At 40.7% G+C, this 25840-nt stretch overlaps 1 protein-coding gene across 6 annotated transcripts in view; it reads left to right on the top strand.

The window, feature by feature from the left end:
• PARD3 (par-3 family cell polarity regulator) overlaps nucleotides 1-13788 on the top strand; it is a 527255-nt gene extending 513467 nt beyond the window's left edge. For all 6 annotated transcript variants that reach the window (XM_081931474.1, XM_081931473.1, XM_081931472.1 and 3 more), the window contains 2 exons: nucleotides 4169-4296; nucleotides 11742-13788. In XM_081931474.1, the coding sequence (XP_081787600.1) occupies nucleotides 4169-4296; nucleotides 11742-12135 (522 nt within the window). In that variant the 3' untranslated portion in view covers nucleotides 12136-13788. The remainder of the gene's footprint in view (nucleotides 1-4168; nucleotides 4297-11741) is intronic.
• The last annotated feature ends 12052 nt before the right edge of the window (nucleotides 13789-25840 follow it).

Here is a 25840-nt window from a genome sequence, read left to right as displayed (position 1 = left end):
AATACCCGGCTTTTGCCCTCTGCCCAAAGAGTTGCTCAGAGGCGATTACAAACAGAAATGCAAATATACATACTGCAATAACCCAGCCAATGAAGCACCAGTGATCAAGTTAAAAACAGCAGCAGCAGAATCAAAAGATTGCTTTGAAAAGGATGCTTCCCAAAATATCAGCAAAAATGCAAGCATGGATTCCCATCAGCCCCACCTACATGGCCAATGGTCAGGGATGATGGAAGTTGTAGTCCAGCAATACTTAAAAGAGCCACAGTTGCCCCACCCCTGGGTTTGAGGTATTGATTTTGGCATGACAGAAGTTCAAGGAAGGGTTGTGCTGAAACTACTCATCTAGTTCAGAATATGCTAAAATGTCAAAAAGCACCATCCTTTTCCAGCACTCCTTCAGTGCTGTCCAGTGTTTCTCTATTCTTGCTGCGGCTGCTCCTTGGCACCATTTTCCTTCTTTTTCTTTGACCTCACTCTCCTTGACTTCATTTTGCTTAATTTGAATGGCTAAGCCAGGCAATGTTATTTGCTTGACCAGGTGAACAATTATATATTATAATTTTCCGCAAAGCCATGGGAAGTAAGAAAATAAATAAATAAATAAAATCTATTAGCATCTTTTAATTAAACCACAAGTTTGAAGTTGAGAAACATCTTTCCAGATGGTAGCCAGTCCTGATTGATCTTAGCAATAGCAATTTCTAAGATGAGGAGTAACCTTGAACCTGTCACTATCTTTCAGCCTCATTTACCTCATAGGGCTGTTCTGAGAATAAAATGTGGGGGAATGTACACTGCCTTGAAGTCCTTCAAGGAAAGAGGGAGCATAAATGCAATAAGTTGATTAAACAGAAAGTTGGCCTTATTTAATTGAAGGGTCTTCCATCTTTGAGCAGCCTGAAAACTTTTTAACCAAACTAGAATATTTTGGATTTAGATCATTTATACAGTAGTTTATTCATGTCAATTCTAGATCACAAATATATAATAAATGATAGAGAAGTAGAATTCCAGTCCAAAATTCAACAGCTGAGTTCTACTCCTGCTGGGTTTTCATTCCAGCCCTTGATTTATATTCTGCTACCTAGGATTGGTTTGTACTGGTTCTGTGTGATGGTGACATAATATACTTACCTTAATAGGGAAAGAAAGCATTACTGTATGCTAACTTGTGGGTATGGAAATTGATGGCACATATTCTTTCATTATTTGTTTGAAAAAAATAAAGAATAGATGCTTTCTTATAGACTTATCCTCCATGTCAGACTAACAATAATGTTTTGAAAGACATATACAAACCCAAGTTATACCCAACATTCTATTTTATACAATTAATAATCATTATTGATGAATTAATGAAACGACAGGTGGGGGCATCATTAATTCATTATTCCACTTTATGTAGCAATTGCATCAGTTCTAAACCTCCAAAATGACATCTCCAGAAATATATTTTGGCTACGTAACCCTTTTCAACAAGTTATAAACTGATTTTACATCATAACTCCTAATAAATTATTACCATAACAATTTTATTATTTTTCCTAATTATCTTAATGTGTCTTGTTGATGAAATCCTTGTTAGTCTGTCAGATTAACCAAAATATTGCACAGTGTTGTGAACCTAATAAAAATCACCAGCTACAACCAACTATAGAAGAGAACTTGATTGGGGAAAAAGAAAGACAAAGAATGCCATTTGTTGTTCATTGAAACCAAAATATGCCCAATGAACTAATGATTTTGTATCTACTTCATATGAAATACATTATGATATATGAGGCAGTATATAAATATATACTGTAAAGAATCATTATTATATTGCAGAAGGCTAACATACTCATTGTGCCATATGATTTTGTGAACTAGAGACTATTTCATAAGATGCCATCCAGATAATTTCCATCCAGCCTCTTACAGTGACTGGTTTACCCATCCCCCCCCCTTTACCACAGTACACATCACACTATTTCTTGATGTTTCATCTTTAGACAGTAAATAAGAGGTTGTACCTCGAATTTCTTCATCTACATCCTTCCAAAACTCCTGAATATTCTTGTGCATGCATAACATTTGCATTTGATTGCAACTGTTCTAATATTCTACATGTGTCTTCTACTGAGATCTTCAAGAACCACCACAATAAGGATCTCATATTGTCATGTTGTGCACACCAACCTTCTTCTTCTTCAGCTTCCTTTTCTCCTGTGCTTTCCTTAACAAATCTTCAAAGCCATAATGATCATTTCACTTAAGGGTCATTGTGGAAGACACAAACATATATTTATTTGTATAATACAGCCTTGTGCGTTACGGCAGCCCTGACCGCTATTTGATTTACAAGGTCAGCACTTGTCATGCATCTCCTCACAGACAAGGCTGGAGATCTTTGTAATTTGCACAGTTAAGACGCAGGCAGCTTTGTTTGATAGCTTTAAAGAATTATGATAATTATACTTTGTCTTGTGCTGCCCTGTTTGTACAGGTGTTAACTAGTTTCAGAGTTATACTCTGAGCACACAGTTTGTGTCCCAATGCATGGAAATATATTTTTCCACTTTGAAGGGGTGGGGGTATTTTCCATCTCTCTTATGCCGTATATTGTTGCCAAGATTAAAAATTGTGTGCAGATGCGAGATGAAGCTGATGTGAAGTGATTTTCTTAAAATGCATTGTCAGGCCATTTACAAAGTGGCAGTGTGTTAAATATTTGGAGGGGGCAGTTGTCTAGGAATTTCCATTTGTCAGCTGTGAAACATATTTTCCAATCTAAGTGCGTTAAGTGCAGATAGTACTTTGGGGGTGTTTATTTGTTGGCCAGGATTTATTTATTTACTTTCCACCATAAGCACCCTCAAAGTTGTTTAAAAGTATGTGTAACATCGAACAGCAATGATTTTTTTAAAACAGAAAAACTGAAACAGTAATTAAACAGTAATTAAAAACATATAAATGATGGTGCTATGCACACAACATTATCCCCATGTCGTCCCTGCCCCTGCAGTATTTGTTGATCTAAAGTGTGTTCAGCCGGAATGCTTATAGCTCATTTTGCCCCAAAAAATGTCCTCCTGAAGAGCTCATGGTCTACATGTGTTCACAGATGGAGCATTCTCAGGTCACTGCCGATTGAGGCAGACTGACTGAATTTGCAGGGCTGTGCTATCTTCTCCCCGTGTTTAACTTGTCTTTGAATGAAATGCTTCAGCTGTGATCCCTACATTGAAGGGGGTTGGAACTAGAACACCCTCAAAAGAAGGCCTACAGTGCTAGGCAGTTTCATATGGGAGAAACCATCTGACTTTCTTTGGATTGGAAAGGGGAGACACACTAATAAGAATTTAGGTTTGTCAGTATGAACTGATAATGAAACATACATGGAGGCATGTGAAACCAACCCCTACTTAGGCACAGTTCCTTCTAGTGGCTAAAAAAGAACATTGGAGTCAGCCAAACTCTACATGGATGGTGTTTTATCATTTATTCATTCTGGTACACTAATACCTTTCTCCTTTCTTCCAACATGCAACTCAAGACCAAGGTTCCCAGGTCTTCAGTTTATACATTTACCAGACCCAAATCTGCTTAGCTTCACCAAGATGGCTGCATTATGTTTCCTCAGACTTCAAAGCTAAGACTATAAAATATGCCAGCCACTTGATTTGAGCAGCACCAAAAACAACTTAGTCCCTCATAGCTGTGTCCAGTGACTGATCTACAAATGCAGCCACTTTGACTCTGTTCATATAAGTATTTGTATGATAACCTTGTCCTAAAATAGGTAGAACCTTCCATACTTCTGGAATCCTGCAGATAGTCCAAATTTTATCTATCAAGTTTAAGAACCTAAAGCATTTATAAGAAGGGCGGGGAGGGGGGGAAATCTCTTGAAAATATGTCTTCTACTGGAGTTTTTCTGCCATGTCTGTCTCTCTCTGTAGTATTTTTTAAGGGTATGTCTGTAAATTGGAGCATACATGTTGAAAGTGATTCACAAATTAATACATTCATAATAATGGTTTAAACAGTTCATTTTGGTTAATAATGAAAGCATTTTAAAAATTGTGCCTTTGCAGAAAAATAGCATTATTTATCATTCTGAATGCTATTGTTGTTGTTGTTTTAAAAAACTCATCATGTGAACTTTATGCTTTTCCTATCCTAGCCAAGTTCAAAGTCATACTCGCAGAGTGGCAGACATTCTGTATCGGTCGAGGTTCAGATGCAGAAGCAGCGTCAAGAAGAAAGAGAGAGTTTCCAGCAAGCTCAGCGGCAATACAGTTCATTACCCAGGTATGGCAAATATCTAAGGTGATCTGGCAAATTCATGCCTGGAGCCAGTTTATTCAAAGTATTGTGTCTTCTTTATTAAGAGGAGCTCTCAGTTATGAATGGCGCAGCTTGCAGTTCTCCCATAGAATCCCAGGAAGTGTCATTTAGCTCTCACAGAGCCACAATCTCAAGCACCTATAGCAAACTTTAAATATATGGTATGTATACAGCTCAGGGCAACAAAGATAAATCTCAAGAAATTTTATTGTATTCAAAGAGAATTAGCATACTTCCCATAATATGTTAATAGCAGTGGTTTTTTCCTTAAAAAAAGTGTTTAGGGGTACTCTCATTTTCCTTCTCATATTAAAATACTGCCCCTCAATGAGCCCAAACTTATATTTACAAAATGTTTAGGGGTATGCATCCCCCCAGAAAAAAAGCACTGGTTAACAGAATCAGTTGGCACAGACTTTCACAAGGAACACACTAAGAATGGGCTACTGGGGGAAGTTTAGAACTAATAAAGGAGTTAAAACTAATCCACAAGTTGTCAGTTCTAAAAGCATGTGTAGAAATGCATAGCTAGGATGCAGAAAGTAAGTGAGGAGAAAGAGGGGCTGTCTGCCCACAGCAATGGAGAGAAAATTATTACAAAACATAGGCCTTAAGGGCTACAGAGGTGTTTGTGGAAAAGATAAGGAAAGGAAGGAAGAGGAAAAGTAGTATGTTATTTTCACAAATGAGGGGAGTTTGGGGGTGATTAGTAAGGGAAAAGGCAAATACTTCAGTTCTGGAGCCAACAGTGTGAGTGATGTGACTTTCTTAATGGAAGCAGGGGGAGATAGAAAGAAAAGCAGGGTGTGGTGAATTCAGTGAAGACATTAGAAGTGGTTTGTGAGCGTGCAAGAGAGAAATGTATTTGCTGAACAAAGTTTTGAGAAGAGAGAGAGGCCATTTTGCTGTTGCTTCGTTCAAAGTACTGACTCGGAGTATTTTGCTATGGTAAGGGATGCAGAGGAGAATTTGGTAGTATTTCCTAGAACCATCCCAGCAGTGCTTTTGTTCTAGAAAAAAAGGTGCCAATACTGAGTACCCTCAAGTATCCGCCAGAAAAAAGCACTACATCCTAGTACAGTGGTACCTCGGTTTTCAAACGTCTCCGTTAACGAACATTTCGGTTTACTTCCGTAAACCCGGAAGTAAAAGCTTCGGTTTTCGAACACACCTCAGAAGTCGAACATGTGATGTAGCTTTTGTACTGAGTTTTCCATACTGAGGCCTCTGTATTGAGTTTTTGGTTTTCAAATGTTTCAAAACTTGAACTCTCTTCCGGAACGGATTAGGTTCAAAACTGAGGTACCACTGTATATCAAAAATAGCAAAACAAGTGGGGCGGAAGGACTTCCAGGAAAGGAGAAGTAGTATAAGGAAGGGTTATATGACCCATTCTGTGTAGAACAGACCATACATAGTTATTTGTAACTGTATACCAGGTGAGAGGAGAATTGGCATGAATGTCACAAATTGCAACCTCAATGAGGCTCCTTTGAGAGAGGTGCAGTTTTTGAGCTACTTTTTTTGCCAAATCTGATCTTAATAAATGAAAATAAAAAACAAAGCTTACAAATGTTGTCTTCCTGGTAAGCTATTGGGCATAAAGTGTTTTAAAATGGTGCCAGCCAGGAAAAAATAATTTTAGATTTCTGCAAATGGGTTTCTGAAGTACACCTTCCTCTTGCTGCCCAGGCGTGGGTTGGAAAGAGATTAGCCTGTATTTGGCAGATGCTTCAGGCCAATCAAACTTCTTGGCTAGCTGCTATGGAGAGGGGGGCAAAAGCAGCCCCATCCAGCACAGCCAGTGGTCAGCAATGATGACAGTTGACAGCCCTGCTGTAGCCCATAAAACTGGGTTCCAAAATTTTAGAGATTTGGGGTACTTCTGCATTATAGTTTCATGTAATGAAAATAAATATGAGCTTGACAGGAGGAAGTAGCAGTAATGGGAAGTCTTTCTTGTATAGCTTGTAACAAAGCGAATCTTGGATGTATAATGTGGATGTATGTCATAAAAGAATTAATTGAGTGAATAGAGAGATTACCATGAAAAGCTATATCAGATTGGGATACTTCCAATTTTCTGACACATTTAATTGGTTCTAATATTTAAGTGCTGTCTATACACATACTTCAGTTTATAAGCAAAAAGTGCTCACAGGCAGTCTTGAGTCTAGGAGGGAGATGTATTCTAAAGGGGTTGTTCATGACTACCCAAGCGCTGCACCTAACACATTCAGACATTTGCTGAATGATTGAGGCTGGTTTGGGACAGAGATTGTTTGAGTCATGTTTAAAGTAAATTTGAGAGTCTTGGGAAAATAAAGTATATTGCGGCAGAATGGAAGATTGGTTTAGAAAAGATCAGGTGTCCTTGAGAGTGATGGGGAGAACAAGTGGGAGAGTTTTTCATTTGATTTTGATCTAACAAGAACAACTCTCATCAAAGCCAAAAGCTGATTCTGTGATTTTTGTGTCGTCGTCTTCTTCTTCTTCTTCTTCTTCTTCTTCTTCTTCTTCTTCTTCTTCTTTATTGAACTGATGTATTGGAGGATTGGATGAGGTTGGTAAGAACTGGGTTGAATGGGGGAAGGAAACCATAGGAGCCCAGTGCGCTCCTGATGTTTTAGACTAAAACTATCATCAGCTCCAGTCAGCCGTGCCGATGGGAGTCGTAGTCCTAAATATCTAAAGGGCACCAGTTTGAGGAATGCTTGCGTAAGTCAATGAGTAGTTTATTCAAGGGCTTTGTCTGCATATTCCTTATCTATAGTCAAAAAGGTGACATTTTATAAGTCTTTGAGTGCTCAGCCAGATATTATTGCCTTCTTTGCCCTGCTTGTGGGTGTCCCGGGGCAACTGGTTGAACTGGTTCCACTGTGGGACTAAATGCTGTACCAGATCATCTTTTAGACTGATCTAGCAGAGCTTTCCTTGCCTTCTCAATTAAGGGAAGATCACCTCTGCATGACTGCACTTTTGCAGTTCCCCAAATTATGTCTATGATAAACTGTAATTTTTTTGTCGGAAGAAACATGTAGTGCATTATTATTTCATTTATGAATTACAGGGGACTGTGGAATAACCTTCTGCAGAGCCGCAAAATATATTCTCAGTTCAAGGAAAACTGTTTGTTCAAGGTCTGTGCTACAAAACATCTGTGCACAAACAAATTAATAAGTACTTCAGTCTTTGTTTCCTCGCTTCATGGATAATCTACATTTATGCAGTTATAAATATAAATTGTTTCCAGAATTCATACATTTCTCTGATATCTTCTCATAAAAGTGGTGTTAAAAGAGTCCAACCAATCTTGCTTGCCTTATTGCTAACAGGCAGAGTGAATATGGTGTGAATCAGCTTAATCTATTGTCATTTTCAATGTGAAGCTTTTTAAAAGTAACATTTTCTCGAAGTTGGAACCTGCTGTTAAAAAGGTTTTTTGGATGCTTTAGAAAGCTTATGTGAACTTAAATAAAAGAGTGAATGATTCACACCATATTCACTCAGAAATCTCATTGTGCTATACATACTTGTGTTGACAATATGGCCTTTCGTTTTGTGTGGATGGAAAGGGAAGTAAAATGGCAATGTCACAAAGCTGCCTGTCCATGTTGCATAACTACCAGTGATATTATATGGTTTGAGTTATCTTCCACAGGACAAAGCATAATAAATTACCTGTAATTCTCCTTGGCATTATCCAAGGTCCCAGATCTACCTGGTAGCAGAGCGTCAATATTTCTTTCCTTCTGTTGTGTCAGTAATAGGAAAAACTCAGTATCCCTGGAAGAAGAGGCCCTGGGAAATGTAGCTCTCAGGAATCCTGAGTCCAATGGACTCTGTTTTGATTTCTTTTTGTGTTGAAATCCTCTATTATTTGGTGGTTATTTTCTGTTTTATTAACTTCTTTGATATATTGCTGCTCTTAGTAAGTTGCCTTCAGAGTTCCTGATGGACAGACTGGTGAGATAGAAATGTTTTAAATAAATCACTAAATGTTGGGTGACAACACAGAAGCATTAGAAGTTCACTCACACAAGAAGTAGTGATGGCCACCAACTTGGGTGTCTTTAAAGCAGGATTTGACAAATTCATGCAGGATAAGGCTCTCAGTGACTACTAACCAGGATGCCTGTGTTTTGCCTCTGTTGTCAGAGACAATATGCCTTTGAATGTCTCTTGCTTGGAACCACAGGAGAGGGGGGGTGCTGTTGAACTCAGGTCCTGCTTTTTGGTTTCTCACAGGCATCTGGTTGTCCACCGTGTGAACAGGATTCTGGACTGGATGGACCATTGGCCTGATCTAGCAGTTTCTTTTTATGTTCTTTTGCCTAATTGGTGAGAGAGCAAAGGGGAATCCGATAAACAAGGAACTATCTAGAGCAGGGGTTGTCAACCTGGTCCCTACTGCCCACTAGTGGGTGTTTCAGGATTCTAGGTAGGCAGTAGGGGGGTCTATGGCACAAGCTGAATCCTCCTTCCATAGAGCACTGGTGGGCGGTAAGGAAATTTTACCATCAAGAAAGATGCATTAGTGGGCTGTTGGTATAAAAAAGTAGACTACCCCTGATCTAGAGTGAGAAGGGGAGGAACTGGTGCAATTTCACTCTACTGTCTGCTTGTTCTCTCTGGAGGCTTGTCCAGCTCTACATGTTGACGGACTGGGGATTGGTATACTCTCTTTATCTTCTCCACTTTCCCTGCCCTCATCTGAGAGGTAGGCAGAAGAAAAGAGGCTGTCCATGTGCATACATTGGCAGAACCAAGTGGAGCTGCATGCCCCCTATGAAGTCAGCCCTGTTTGCTTGAGGGTCAGGGCTGATGGTTTCAGGGCAACACTCTTTTGCTTACCTCAAGCCCAAGGAAGCTGGCACTTTAACTCACTTTCGTCTGTCTCCATTTCATCTCCCACTTCCATCGTCTCTGTGTCTTGCTCACGTGCATTAACTCACTCTCTCTCTCTCTCTGCACTCTGACTGGCCCCACTTCTGTACGCAAAACAAACCCCTTTGTTGTTAATGCATGCACTGTTTATGGTGAAGTTTCACTATCTCAAGCACAATACCGTACAGATAGATAGCATTTCTGCTGCCATTTAAACTCAACAGTGATGGGCCAGTGGCCTGTTATAGTCAAGGCAGCTTCATGTATTCCACTAGACAGTAATGACAGTCTGAGTTCTGCTCAGCTTGCTTAAATACCACATAGTGGAATGTTCTGATACTACATATATTGGAAACAGTTTTCCTCTGCAGTTGCATGAGCATGCTGGGCTTCGTAAGGCAAAAGACAGACCTTTGGCAATCAGGGTTGGTAAAGCCCTGCATACTAATGTCCCATGTCCAGGTCTATTGCAGAATTATTGTTGAAAGTTGTAATTGCTATTACAGTATTAGCTGTCAGACTGTGAATATTTATAGTGTAGTGCCTCAAGGAACACATGTAAATTGAAGAATAGCTGGTTACTCTAAGCAAAAGAGACAAGGGGATAAGTCTACCACCTGCCAAGCTGGCATCATCATCTGGGATTCCAACGTGATATTGCCTGAAATGTTGCATCACTCCCTGGCAAGCTTCTTCTGAAACCAGCAGATCTTCTGCTATTTGGAATTGATAGCTAGGCACTGGGAGAGGGGAAGGGGAGTTTCAATACTGCAGTCTTAACAGAACTAGAAAAGCTTTATCTGGGCAATTGTATTGACATGTGAGAAAATCAGCATTAATAGTTAGGTAAGAAGCCTGCCAACCTAGCAGTTCAAAAGCACCCCCGGGTGCAAGTAGATAAATAGGGACCTCTTACTGGCAGGAAGGTAAACGGCGTTCCGTGTGCTGCGCTGGCTCACCAGATGCAGCTTTGTCACCCTGGCCACGTGACCCGGAAGTGTCTCCGGACAGTGCTGGCCCCTGGCCTCTTAAGTGAGATGGGTGCACAACCCTAGAGTCTGTCAAGACTGGCCTGTACGGGCAGGGGTACCTTTACCTTTACCTTTACCTTTAAGAAGCCAGAAATTGAAATTCTGGAATACATGTATGGAACACAGAAAGGGTGTGCCTCCACAATGATGAATAAAAGTGATGTGAAAGAAAATGTGCTAAAAGTGTTGACTTAAGCACAGCATATGACAGTATGCAAGTATGTGAAAGCAGACTACTATATATTTGGAGAAAAATCTGTAAGTAAAGCTAAAGTCAGCTAACTCTGCTTTAAATCCATTTATTTATTTTCTTTAATTTTATACCTTGCTTTCCTTTCAACGAAAAACAGCTAGTCAGCAGCTAATCAGTATAAGCGAGTCACAAGTAACTTTACTTGGATTGTTGCCATGCTCAGCATTTGAATCTATGGTCAAATCCATTATGAAAGAGAGTGGCCATGTTCAAACACACAATCAGACATGCTTAAGCCCTGCTGGGTTAAGCCCATGTCAAGAAATACAATATGTCTGCAGCTAAATGCATTGGGTTTCTTGGTGCTATCTTTTGTACAAAACCCCCAACAAACTGCCTTTGCATGTGATTAACTGACCACAATTCTATGTCATATTGATTATGGTTCAGCATTCCTGTTGGACTACACTCAGTTCATCTTTGGATGTGTTGTGTGTGGTTACGTGGAAGAGGACTTCTTTGATCATAAATGTGTATAAAGTGGAATTCGTGGAGGAAAATACTATCCTTTTAAGGTTAGGTGTACTTTTTATCAGTGGGAACTCGCCAGAACTGAGTTCTGGCATCTCTCAGGTGGGCACCATTGCCATTATAAGAGAATACAAGGAGATGTTCATGGTGCGTTCCAGCATACAAGGAGATGTTCGTGGTGCGTTCTAGTCAATGGCATTGACTAGTATCAGAGTCAGTAGACCTCTAAATGCCAGTTCCTGTGGATCACAAGTGGGAGAAGAATAGTGCACTCATGCCTGCTCATGAACTTCCCATAGGCTGCTGTGAGAACAGGATGCTGGGCTGAGCAGGCCTTTGGTCTGAACTGGTAGGTCTCTTCTTGTGTTCTTATGCCCTTCCTGAAGGATACCCACTTTAATAAACTTCAGAGGGCAAATTATGGCCTGGTTGTTGGTAGGAGGCAAAAGAAGAGACCTTCTGAATTAGATTATGGGGTCATTCAGTCCAGCATCTAGTTTTCCACAGTGACCAATGAACTACCTTCAGGAATCCCTCCACCCGCAAGCAGAGAATGGAAGTGATAGACCTTCCTCCAGCAACCACTCTTCAGTAGTAATAGCCAATGTTTAGTATTGATCAGTTGTTTGTTATTCTATGGAGAATGAGTGACTTGCCTTAGTGCCTCATACTGAGGCATAAAAGAACTAGAAAAGTTTTCCAGAAATAAAACAAGTGTTTTCCATAAGTGTGATGAAGTATAATAAATACCTTGTTCTGATTTTTAGGCAAAGCCGGAAAAATGCAAGCTCTGTGTCTCAAGATTCTTGGGAGCAGAACTATCCTCCAGGCGAAGGTTTCCAAAGTGCAAAAGACAACCCGAGGTATTCCAGCTATCAGGGCTCCAGGAACGGCTACATGGGAGGCCATGGCTTCAACGCCCGGGTAATGCTTGAAACTCAAGAGCTGTTGCGTCAAGAGCAGAGGCGGAAAGAGCAGCAGCTGAAAAAAAAGACATCTTCTGAAGGGTCCAGCAACTATGACTCCTATAAGAAAGTTCAGGACCCAAATTATGCCACTCCCAAAGGTCCTTTCAGACATGATGTACCCCCTTCGCCATCTCAGGTTGCCAGGCTAAGCAGATTGCAAGCACCAGAAAAGGGAAGACCATTTTATTCTTGAGTCGAAGAAAAAGGTCAACGTCCCATGCAATAAAGGAACATTTTCATATGAAGAGACTTGTATTGGGGGGCGGGGGGGGGGACTTCTTTTTACAAAAAGGAGGTACTAAGGAATTCTTGTCTGCTTCAGTGCCTTTAGCAATATAGGCAAAGAATCAGAGGGCCTTATGTCTTTGCCATTGTGTCTCAAGTGTTATATCATGGAAGGATTTTCCATCATTTGACAATCATACTCTAGGCAAGTGATGTGTCTTAGTTATCAAGTGTCCTAGCCCAGTTCTGTGCTATCACTGTCTGCTTCACTACATTTTGCTGTCAGGTGTTCAATGCTTCAGTGAGGTCCGGTTCCAACATACATCATTAATTTGTTTTTAATTAAAAGATGCATTGCCATACCTTTGATTAAGGGAAAGGGGTACGTATCACTTGTAAGCAGTAAGGTTGAATGTTCAGTCATGATCTTTAGCCCTTGATGTTTTACAGTTGATAAATATTTAAATGTCTGTCTGCTGAAATGCTGTTTTTCTTTGACTTCACACGTTCACTCTTGAGTCCTATCAGAAAGCTTTATCCTCATTCCTAAGCAAAAAATGTTATGTTTCATATATCCTGGGGACCTTGTTGCATTTGTCTTATACTTTAATCATATATAGGTTATATTATCAGTGAAAACCTTGTATTTATAAGTTAACGTTGCCTAATAATAGTGGAGGGACATTGCTGTTTCATGAAACATGTAGAATGGTGGAGAGAAAAATATCTCTCTGGTTTGGTTTAACAACTTTGGTGAGGATTTTTAATTATTATATTCCATTACAAAAAAATGAACCCCCAAAATGAATTATAAATTAAACATTGCCCAGTTATTCCATACATCACGATAATTTAATTTGTCTTAAATTTTTTTTGGGGGGGTGGAATACAGGACAAAATAAATCAAAAATCTATTTTTGCATTTAAAATAGTTTTTTTAAAACCTGTTTTTTGACAATTTGTAAAGCCTTGTGGACAATTTGTGCTGTGCTTCCATGTTACTGTATTTTTACACCTCAGTATCATGGTAAAGATCAACCATAAAGTGGATAATAAAAGAGAATTGGGAGGGGACATTGGTAAGCATTGTCATGAAAAGATGTTGGTGTCCAAAAAATAACAAACAAAAAGATTGTTCCAGCAGAGTTATTGTTAATGTGTATATTGGGTATATGAAATTTTCCTTTGCAACAGCTGGTTTTGTGTTTGATGCTCTGAACTTTGATTGTGAAAGAGACATGTGTACACATACATAACTGGATTGCTAAAGTGCCTGCAAATCCTGATGTGAAAGCTCAGCATATCATGCGTAAATGAACAAAAAGAAGTATCAGTTATTGCTTGTGTATTGTTTGCCTTTTTTATAAAAGACAAAACCCAGTCCATTTTACTTCTGCCTCAACCTTCTTTCAAGAATATATGTGACAATTCAGCACATGCTATATCTTTATGCCTGCTTGTTATTATTTTTTTTGTTAATATACTCAAGTGTTAAAAATTTGCTACTAATGTAAGCACAAACATTGAATGACCATGACTCTTTTACGCAGAGACTTTACAACACTGTGTAAAATGGCACTCTCTGTAAATACAGAAATTTAGAATAAAAAGACTGTTTTCATCTTGGTTTCAATATCCTTCTGAAGCTTTCAAAAACTGCAGCCATTACTTGATTTTGAGAGAGAGAAAGAGATTTTCACAGATGTTGTTTTATAATGTTCCTAGTGGTTTGAGCTTCCCTTTCTTAAAAAAATTATAGGCATTTAACTTTTTCTTTCAAAAAAAGAAAAGATTTGTGGGGCCTATTAAGAGTTCCAAAACTGATTCTAAGAAAGAGAAAGTGGTTAATAAATGCTTTTAGTTACTTCTATAAGCTCTGTAATTTAAGAGTTTCTGTTCTAAGACAGAACCACCATATTGGATCAATCTCTCTCCCTCTCTCTCTCTCTCGGCAGGCTTGTGCAGCCTTCAGCCCTCATGCAATGGCCTTTGGGGGGTTTTTTGGGAGGCACTGTTTGGATCACAACCAGCTAGGACAGTGTAGTGGCATCTTTTGTACGCACTGGTGTCTCTACATTTAATTGACAAATCTGTAATCCGAGGCAGGTAACAAGCCTGCCAGTGATGCCACATGATTCCTGAGGTTGTTCATTATCTGCATGAATGAGTGCTCTGTGGTAGGAATGGAAAGGATTTTGGTGCCAGAGGACTGCTTAACCAACACTACAGGGCGTCACAAGCCAGTGGTGGGTGTGGCCACCCACACTCTCACATAGACTTGTATGGAGAGACAAGCATACACACACAGCAGCACACAACCCTTCCTCATGAAGTGATTCATACAGCTCAGCTACAGAGGCACTATTGCCCTTGCTCTACTCAGTGATTGATTCAAGCATAGAATCGGAAGGGACCCTCAGGGTCATCTAATCCAACCCCCTGCAATGCTGGAATCTCAACTAAAGCATCCATGACACATGGTCATCCAACCTCTGTTTGAAAACCTCCAAGGAAGGAGAATCCATCACCTTCTGATGGAGTCCATTCCACCTTTAAACAGCTCTTGCTATCAGAGCTTCCTGGTGTTTGGTTGGAATCTCCTTTCTTGTAACTCGAATCCATTGGTTCAGGGCCTACACTCCAGAGCAGGAGTAAACACGTTTGCCCCATCTTCCATGTGACAGCCCTTTAGATATTCAAAGACAGCTATCATATCTCCTCCCAGTCTCTCCTTCTCCAGGCTAAACATGCCCATACAGCAGGATATGTGAAAAGGATCTGGGGATCTTGGTAGACCACAAGCTTAACACAAGTCAGGAGTGTGATGCAGTAGCAAAAACAAAAAAAAAAGCTAATGCAATTGTAGGCTGCATCAACAGACGTATAGTGCCCAGGTCAAGGGAAGTAATAGTCCCACTCTATTCTGCTTTAATCAGACCACACCTGGAATGTGTGTCCATTTCTGGGTACAATTTAAGAAGGATGTAGGCAAGCTGGAAGGTGTGCAGAAGAGGGCAACCAAGATCCTAAAAGATCTGGAAACCAATGAGGAATGGTTGAGGGCGTTGGGTAAATCCCCCCCCCCCGCTATCCTATGAGTGTTGGACCTGTGGCAATGGATTCAAGTTACAAGCAAATTGCATAATTGCAAAGGTCACAAATCTCTGCAAAGGATGGGTACTAGTAGGTAGGCTGACCTTCCAGTAGCACCATGGACCACTCAGTGTCCATTATTTCTGCCAAGAAAGAAAAGGAAAGAAAAGTAAGATATGGACAGCAGAAGAAGCAGAAAAATATTTTTCTCCCTGGTGTTTGTTCTGGTCCTCCTCCCCCCCCTCCAGAGTTCATGATTCTCCTCCTAATGCAGAGTACTGGCACAAAGGGGATCAAAATGGGTTGGGGGAGAAGAGAGAACATCTGCTTAAAACAGATTGTACAATGCCAGTAATGTTCTGTTTTCCCCATTAACAATATTCAAGCTATTTTTCTCCTTTTTGCATTCCTTGTTCACACAGCATCTCCTTTTGAGCAATCCTGCAGTGAAAATCAGTGCTAATCCTTTATTTGCATGACATCACAGCCAGTTGCCATGGCAATCATGTCAGCTTATGTATTCTGACTATACTCCAGGTTCAAGGGAAGGGATGGAGGGGAGAAAGACTGCAAGGTGGATTTTGATTCATAATCTGAAGCTGATGCAGCAAGTAGGTTCTATTTTAGATGCAAATGCAAGAGAGAAGTGAACTCATAATTTTGCCCTCTGCACATCTAATGACCCAGCACCAATCAGCAAGCCGTAAAAATCAGGTAACGTGATAGCGGCAGAATTCGCACTTCTAAGTATGTGTAGATTGGACTAAGGTCCTTTCCAAAATCAAATCATTTATGCAGTGCAGTACAAAATGTGGGATGGAAAATCAGAAAACCCTGATTGAAAAGGAAGTATTGCAGAGATTGGCACTATCCTATGAAAGATTTTTAGCATTTGCCATTGTTAAGAGAGTTTCTTATGAGAAAGTCAGATAGTCCCTTAGATCAATAACTTTCTGCTAAGGGAGAATTTGGCTATTTCCCTCCCAGCTTCATCATCATCCTGTGTTCTTGCCAAAGATCACATTTCTCACACTAACTATTTTCAGTCCCAGTGGAGCGTGTAATAATGAGAGGGAGCCACTTTTCATACAAAACTGTCTTTTGTTCTGATTAACAGGTTTGCATACAAAAGCTAATGGTAATTGCACTAGGGAAAGAAGATCCGGAGATATGATATAGAGGAAATACAGCTACAGCTTTGACAGATATAGTATATGAAGACGAGAAGCCTAAAACAGTTTAGTGTGGGCATCCGTTCAGACCTCCAGAAGGCAATCCATCCCACTTGGCTCCTCCACTGCTCTGAGCCCACTGTACATGGGCCATCTCTGACCCTTCCTACCAACCATATCTTCGTTCTCCAAGTTACAAGCCTCCCAGCATTGGCTGTGTCGCCTTTGAGTTCTGGAGCAGTCCTATTATCACAATGGCAGCTTCTGCAACTATGAGCCATATGGGATGGAGTGGCTCACATGGTACAGCTCACAGTATAAATGTTAAATAGTTAAAATGGACCCATACTCTTTCCTAAGAATCTATTAATATGTGCCACATCTGCTACAGCATGATTGCTATTTCCATTAATTTTAGTTTCTATTCCACAGCCTGTAACCAGGAACTATGTGGGCTAAGAAGATCACAAGCTAAGCTCCCATGCCAATTCTTCCTGAAAGGCAGCCATAAGGGCCACATCTGTCCTGGTTTCCTATTGCAGTCAATATTACCAGCGCAGAATGGGACCTAATGGGAGTAATGACAACACCACACTGGCATGTGTAAATTGGGTCAAGGGCTGGTCCCAGACATGTCCAAAACGGGAAGAACTGAGAGCTTGCATAGGAGAGCTTGTATCTTTGTTTATTTCACTGAATTCTTCAACTTTGGGTTCACAGATGTTGTAGGACTTCAACTCTCATCATCCCTGACAAGCTAGTTGGCTGGGGCTGAAGACAGTTGTGAGTCTAACAATGTCTGGGGACCCAAGGTTGAAGACCTCTGTATAGTAACTAAGGTGGAATCTACACACATATAAAAACCATTATGAAAATGTTTTTTAAAAAAGTGTTTCAAAAAAACACATTGAATTTTCCATAAGGCTCACCATCGCCACCTGGTGTCACATTGTATATTGCGCTTACAACACACTTGCAGCTGCATAGCTGAGTCCAAAGTTTCTTTGACTTATATCCTTGAAATCAATCTGCTCTTTTGAAGACCCAGCTATGCCACTTTGTCAAAAGTTTCCCCAATGAGTTCACAAATGCACATTCTCTGCTTTGCATTTCCCGACAACTCAACAGGCAAGTTTGTGAGTGTCAGGTGATGTGCATGTACTGGTTTTTCTGTCAAAACACTGCAGCAGCCTCAACACAACTGGAGTCAGGATTCTTAAAGAGATGTGTATGTGTGCGTTGTTACGTAAGATGCACTCTACAAGGTGAAACTAGATTGAAGAAGAGTCCTGCCTGGAGATGTGAATGAGCGTCGGTCAAAAGAATTGTCTCTGCTGGTTCAACTGGAACCCTCTCACTCCCAAGAGACCCATTGTAGTCTCTTGTATGTTATCAAAACAATTTCTTAATGCTATTCAAAGTTTCATGGAGAGGTTTTTATTATTAATGTACTCCTGGGCTGCATTTCCATTAAAACATGTTTCCCCAATTGCTGTTAAGTCCTCTCTGGAAATGAGACATTAAACTCAATTGAGCTATTTTATGGTGCCAATATTTTAACATACATCTTTGAGGACCCTGCCACAATAAACAATTAAAATGGCCAGCTGCCCAGCATTATGCAAACTCGTAGTGCAATTGCCATTTATTATTGGCAAGTATAGCTGCAACAAGTATCTGACATAGTGCAAAGATATATTTTTGGGCCAAGTTACAAACTTAGATATATAGTTAGGGAGACAATGTTTGGTTGATGTCTGGCTGCCATTCATTTTGTTTACGGGGAGTTAGTGGCATATTGTTTCCCTTTGCTGCTTTTGTTGGGATGAGCTGCTAGGGGAAGAGGGGAAGTAGGAAAAAGCCCTTGGCCAGACAAGGAGACAAATTAGCTCCGTTGGCTGAGCTCAAGATACCCTTGAGTAATGCAAAGCTTTGAACTCTTCTTCTGGAGAAATCAAAGTAAATTTAGTGTTTAGATGGCCTGGCTTGCAAAGCTTTGTTTTCAAAACTTCTCATAATTTTATTTGCTGTCCTTTGATATATCCTCATTTCATTCTCAAAAGTCTGGCTTACTGGATGGATGCCCAGCACACAATAATGTAATACATAGCACATATAATATATGCATGTCTCACGAGTCCAGAATCAGAGATGATTGACTGTGCTTGTTTAGGATTACGGGTCACAGATGATCATGCACACAACATAGTTGGATGACAAATAGTAGAAGACACATGTCTGAGTGGTTTTTGAACAACCTCAAATAGTCTGTGCTCTCCTTGTCTTATGGCCTCCTTAATTAGCGATAATGAACCTTTGGCTATGATGGGATTTGAAGCCCAACAAACAGAGAGCCACAGGTTCCCCATCTCTGTCACAATAATTTTTGTATTTCCTCCTTAGCCCCATTCTGCCTGCCTCATCTCACTGGTGAAGCATTTCTGGAAACTTTCAGGAGGAGACAGACACATGACATATGTTCATTTCCTTTCCTGGTTATATAATCAGCCTCATCCTATGGTCTTTGAAAAAATAACAATACATTAAATATAACAAGAACCCCTCATTGCATTTGCTGTATTCCTGCATGTGCCAATATATATTCTCTGTCTAGCCTTTTCTTTCTCTGGACTTCTAAAAGGTTAAAATAGAATAGCAGTACCCAGTGAAAATATTTTCTGCCACTATACGATTGTTGTCCCACGCTATGCCAAATATACAAAGTACAAAAGGACAGTCAGTCTCAAGAGGAAACAACAACAAAACCCCAACTAGCTTTGAAAATTCAAACAGGGCAAGATCGATGTCAAGGAAGAAGCATCATGAAATGGCCATGAATATGTCATCAAAAGAAGCTACTGGAGAAGCCAGCACCCAAATGCTGACATGAGGTGTCCAAGTACAGTGAGGGGGGGGGAGTATTTGATCCCCTGCTAAATTTGCCCGTTTGCCCTCTGATGAGGAAGTCCATAATTTTAATGGTAGGTTTATTGTAGCTGTGAGAGACAGAATAACAACAGGAAAAACCCTACCATTAAAATTATGGACTGGTCATTTCTTTGTCAGAGGGCAAATGGGCAAATTTAGCAGGGGATTAAACACTTTACCCCCTCACTGTAAAATAGATGGAACTTTATGAAAAAAATCAACTTCCAAATTAGTTATCAGAAAACAAAAGTTGCATTGCTTTGACATGAATTCACAAAGCGACACGGTGAATCTAATCTGAGGCACAAGACCTAAGGTATCCGCTACGGTTTCCAGTTAATTCTCCAAACATTTGATTCTCTGTAATGATAGCTGAATTGGTCCATTTTTTATGGACTTCTCTCAAATAGGAGAAAAGTCCATGAAAAATGGACCGATTCAGTTATGTATGGTGGTGATACCAAAGTTCCTCCCCACCCCACCCCCCTGTTGAATACTACCAGGAGGAGAGGTTATGTAAGAAACTCACACTCTAACAGGGCTGGCCCTGCCAATAAGCAAAGGGAAGCAGTGTCAGTCCTCCAGCTGTTCCTCCTAAGCCTCCTCCTCAAGCCATTCCCCTCTGTTGAAGAACAGAGCTGAGTTGCCTGTCCTGGACCTGTAAATCTGGTCTCAGGTGCAGTGGAGGGTAGTAGTGGTGAACACCAGTAGGATTTTGTATGTGGAATGGAAAAGAGTTGCAATTGTGTCCTTGACCTTGGAAAGCAAAACATATTGGGCTGTTGCCTAAAGAATCCAAAATATCCATGTAGAAATAAGAAACCAGCTGCTTCTGTCACAAGTTTCGCTTGCATCCAGCCCATTATTTCTACTTAACAAATTTAGTTATGATCTGTTGAAGGATGACCTTACAGATCGCTTCAGTGCTCACATACATAGTTTCTGGGGTGGTGGTATTCTGAAAATAAAATAGCAGTGATATGATAAGTGGCTATTGTTGCTTTGATGCTTTGAAATGAAACTGGCCAGAATTGCATTTGAAATGATATTTTGCAGAACTATAAAATGCTTCCTTTCAAAAAAAGTTACTTAAGTGTGTGTGTTGCTTTGCTTTGCAGGGTTTTTCTATCCACATGAAAAATTCTCTTCTAAATGTACAGAACATTATTGGAGTGAATCACATCTCTAAGAAAGGAAGGAGAGAGGTGTGTGTCTGTGTCTGTGTTTAATGCCCCTTGCCATCACTGTAACTATATTTGGTAACATGTCAGGACTGTGGAAAAGCCTGAGGAACTTGACAATTTGCACATCTGGTTAAGCGCTGCTTAGTGGGACAGGTTATTAATTATACTGAGGAGCAGCACACTTTTGCAGCTGTAAATGACTCAGCCTAACATGTTCCATTATGTTGCCCTGAACCAAAGAATTTAGGACAAAAGCAAGAAGTTTTGCAATACACCCTAGCACCATATAACTGATCTGGGCCTCACACCAAATGTTTATCTGATGAGCTTTGAGCTACAGGGACAGAGACTGAAGGATTAGGAAGGTGTGAGATCTTACACTGTACATTTTGTGGCTATAGTTCCTCACACCTAGACTTTAATCTCAGTTCAACTACCCCATTTTCTCCCTATGTTTTTATAAGCATTCGCAAATTGGCCAGGCTCCACCTTCCACTGAAGCGATGTCTATCCTTCTGCTGAATCCCAGAGGGGGTGGAGGAAGAGTCCTTGTCTACTGAGACCTGTCCCAGACTCCTATTGACTTCAATGGATTGGAATACAAAACCAGCAAAGGAAATGGATTCACACTGTCACTTTAATGTTGACGAATTGCCTAAGGAAATGCTTTTCCAAGGCACTTAGCCCTTCTCTTTGGCCATTGGGTGGGAAGGGGGTGGGGAGGGCGGAATCTACATTCGCAAGAATTCCTTTTCATGCTCTTAACCAAACTGCAGTCTACATTAATTTCACTTCATCTCTGATTGGTTGTTGCTGATTTGGTTAATCGTATGGATTCTTCTAATGATTGAAAGTACAATTGAGGATGATCGCAACTCCCCCATGAATGATCACAGCCCTTGCTATACTGATGGTTGCTATAGTATTGTGTTCAGGCACAAGGGAGATTCTAGAAAAGTGCTATATTTTGTCAATTTTTCTGGGCAAAGTGGAGCATTACTAGAGACAGTGTCTGGCTTCTTCTGTGAGGGCAGACAGGGGCACACACAAAGGTAAACATTGATTTTCCCCCATGCAAACATCAAACGTGTGGTGAAGCAGGATGATGTCCATTGGCCACACCCACCAGTAGCTACACATTTGATGTTGATGAAAATGTATCCAGCTCCTCTTTACAGTTTGGATCTCTGTTTGGCCCATGGATCCTGACTTGGAAGAAAGGCTGTAGCTCAGCAAGAGGATATCTGCCTTGCATGCAGAAGCAGAGCTGGGAGAGACCATTGGCTGATACCCTGGAAAGCCACTGCCTTAGGCAAGACAGAGCAAGATGCCCCAAGAGCCGGAATCACTATATAAAACCTCTTTCTAGGTTGCATACACACAATCCATTTTAGAGCACCCCAAAGAATCCTGGGAACTGTAGTTTACCTCTCACAGAGCTGCAATCTCAAGCACCCTTAATAAACTACAGTTCCCAGGGTTCTTGGGGTATGCAAATGTGCTTTAAATGGATGGTGTGTACACAGCCCTTTCTCCTTAATGTTGTACGTATAGCTGCTGGAGGAACAAAGGCATCGCGCACGTAAGCATTAAAGAAGGGGCTAGCAGCTGTGATCCGGCTTCTTCCCCCCTTGTTCTGTGGTAGTCTGGTCACACTTCATATGAATTAAGGCATATATGTTTCTCACGGAAGGGAAGAATCATATGAACTGGGAGCTTCTTGCAGAAGCTCCTGCATGGCAGTAGCAATGGCCCCGGGGGGAGGCATGGCTGTGTGATGAGTGGATGGATTTGGGGACGACACACCTCAGGTAAGAGTTATTTAAGTGCTGCAATGGCTGAACAGGGGAGTGCTGCTACAGGGAAAGAGTTTTTTGGAACATATACCGAGTAAAGTTTAAACTGGCCCAGTGAAAAGAGGCCATTCTCATCCGTTACATGTTTTCGATCCAAAGTCAGCTGGACTTTGACCAAACCCTTTCTTGGCTTGCTCGCTCCAGATTTCTTCATTTCTGCCTCTCTGCATGTATCAAAATGCATACTGGCCACAATCCAACATGGACTTTGTCTTGCCTAAGCCTGTAGATTTCAGATGAGTGCATCTACATTCTGTGTTGGAACACAGCCACAACATTCTGTTGACTGGATTGTCATTTTATCTGTTTTTACCTTTCTTAACTTTTGGCTTGGCTGCTATCTACTTAAGGAGCCTCCTGGGTTAGAACTGGCAACATCTGGCTTTGTATGAAGCTGCCCGCACAGCAAACTACCAGAATCTAAAGTTGGAGCATCCTTTCAGGCAGTAAAGTATTCTCTAGCTTTGGACTGACCCTGCCTGCCCAAGATGGCTATTGTGTGCTCCTAGACAGGGAAGGCTATAAAGGGCTTCCTGTTTGGGCTGAGACGCAGGAGTGGCCCAAGCCACTGCTCTGCTGCCTGAGGCGAAAGACAGGATGGTGCGTTCCCCATTCTGTGCACCAAAACTGACCAGACAGGTAGTTGAATATTCAGCACTAGCTGAGGGACAGAGTCCTCCAGCTTAGGGGCGGCAGGGCAGACCACATGGCACACATTTCTAGCCACTTTCCGCCCCTCAGAATTGGCCGCCTGAGGCAGCTGCCCCACTCTGTCTCACGGAAGAGATGGCCCTGCTAAGAAACAGTGGTCTTTGTGGTTCTGGTGTGTGACTGTAGTGCTATTTGACACTACACAAGCAGGGAGAGTGAGGTTGAAGGCTCTGACATCAATCTCCTGGTGCCACATGAGTGCAAAGATCTGAAGCAGGGAGCCACCTCTATTCATGCAGCACTTCTGTATTACCACTAGAGCTTTTTATTTGGTAGACTGCTAGTTCCACCATGCTCAGAACTAAACCAATCCACCTTTCTTTGGACTGTCACACTGAACTCTAACAAGCTGATCTAATTTTGAGATATAGTAGAGGCTAATTGCAGATAAACCTAATCCCTGGTACCCATCAGGGAAACACCAGTCATCCCAGCTTCTGAGTAAAATATCACTCACTCTTGTATTCTGCTAGTTCTTTGCCTGGTGTGCCATTCAGTGTCTGTAGTTTTTTTTTTTTTTTAAATAAAAAAATATGCCAAAGAAAACTGCACAGGGTAGGGCTCTGAAATAATTTGTATTCGACAACTCTGTTCTGTAGTTTTTTATAAAAAAAAGGAAAGAAAGAAAGAAGGGCAATGCTTTTGTGAGCAGACCGTGTACAGAATTTTGCAACTGCTCACTGGTGGTTTTCAAAGTCACTTGGCATGCATAATTTTCTCATCTTTATGCAGAATTTCCCCACATTTTTGTTGACTAAAATATTACTCATCTAATTTCCTATTTAAAAAACTCATTTCCAGCACCGCGGCGTTGAAAGGTGCTACCAAGCATTTAGCCTTCAATTTGCATACAACAAATCCTGTAATCTGATGGGGGCTTTCACACAAGGATGGCTGCAAGCAATTACATGGGCAAAGAAGTTTTTTTTTCAGCCGAGGTTCTGCCCTGCGTTAATTTCATCTGCTGAACCCCCATTGAGATTTCTTCTATTGTTAAATTGCTTATTGATGTGGATTTAGAAGGGGAGGGGGATAAAGTTTGCACCATGCTGGGGTATTGATATTTTCTAAGGTGCTGGTATTATTTACTTGTTTATTTATATATCGCCTGTCATACAGGCATCTCAAGGAAGGGGGTGTAACACTTTCATGAAATATAATACAATAATGTAATGTAGCACAATAACAATTAAAATACAGTAAAATAATCAATAAGCCAGAGAGTAAATATTATCATTGAAATCCTATAATGGCCACTATGAGAAGCCAACAGAAGTCATAGTGGCTTTTTAAAAAGGAAGGAGAGGATATCAGTGTGCACCAGAACGGCATTACTTCTGCAATGCTTGTATTTTTTATATTACATGTATACATAATTTAATATTACAATTTGGGGTGGGGAAATAGGTTTATTGGGAAAGGGCAAAGTGATTGGCTTGGAATAATTCACTTCATTTAACACTCATTGACAGAGTAACAGTGAACATTCTTCCCATGAAGTGTCATGAAGAGGAACAGAGGATAATCCCGGCATTACAACTCTAGTAAATTGGTTTCATGGTGGTATTTATTCCAATATTGCAGTAAGCTCGTACAAAACAATAAGGCTCGCATAGCAAACTATGTTGCCTTTGCCCCAAACTATCTTAGAAATTATCGTTATGGCATAGAGTATTCGTGTCTGCTTTTTTTCAAATGTGGAACACACACACACATGGGGAAACAATAGTGGGATTGTATGGTACCATATATTATAGTGACAAACCTGTTGAACTAATCTAAATATTGTTAAGTATTTCCCCCAAATAAAATTATTTTATTTCACATGTTCGCACCCTACCCATCCCTCCTAATGGTTGTATGGTTGTTATATGGCAGCTGCCCCATCACCCTATAAAGGGCTCTGGGTGAGGGAAGATTTAGGACTGCTCCCTTAACTTGAAATGGAGCGGCTTGCTGAAGACAACCGCTGAGTTTCATAGCTAAGCTAAGATTTGATCCTGTTGAACTTCAAACTATTGAGCCTACAAAACAGGTAAGAGAAGTAATTCCAGAGCTTGCCTTATTAAATATCTCCCAAGATAACAATGCGCACACACGTGGCAAGGAACTCATAAGTCACTTACTCTCAGCAGCAATAAACATTGTAACTAGACACTGGAAGGACCTATCGGGAGTGAACATAGATCACTGGTACCAAAGTGTATGGGAAATGGCCCTTCTAAAAAGTTAACCAACAAACTTAAATTAGCACAGGGACAAGCAAAGGAGGATGCATTCACCCCAGTGTGGTTCCCCTTTATCACATACACAGCACAACAGGACAATGACCTATCTCACCCTGCAACAGCATATGAATCAATATGGCTAACCTGACCCAACAACTTACCCCCCCTCCACATACCTGTATACAAACAAGCCACACTGCAACCAACTGAATGCAACCAACCAAGCTCTAGAGTAGACCCCCTAATCTCTCAATAGTTTCCTTTTTGTGAGCTGTGATTAGACCTAATCAACCTAGCATAGAAAAAAGACCACAGGTTTGGTAAATTACAAATGGTTTGCTTACAAACTCTCCAAAGGTCAGATTCATGTGCTGTTCCATATAGCATTCAAAAAACACAGGCAGTACATCCTGGCTTAGTATCAATGGTTTAAAGTGCCTAAATTATTGGCATAGGAACACAACAATGACTTCTAAGAGCCATGCAGCTAATTTGCAGCAA

This window comes from Podarcis melisellensis (assembly GCF_964234715.1).
Source record: "Podarcis melisellensis genome assembly, chromosome: 12".
In the NCBI taxonomy this organism is placed as follows: domain Eukaryota; kingdom Metazoa; phylum Chordata; class Lepidosauria; order Squamata; family Lacertidae; genus Podarcis; species Podarcis melisellensis.
Note: the sequence above shows the minus strand (reverse complement) of the source record. Positions and strands in the feature narration are given on the sequence as shown.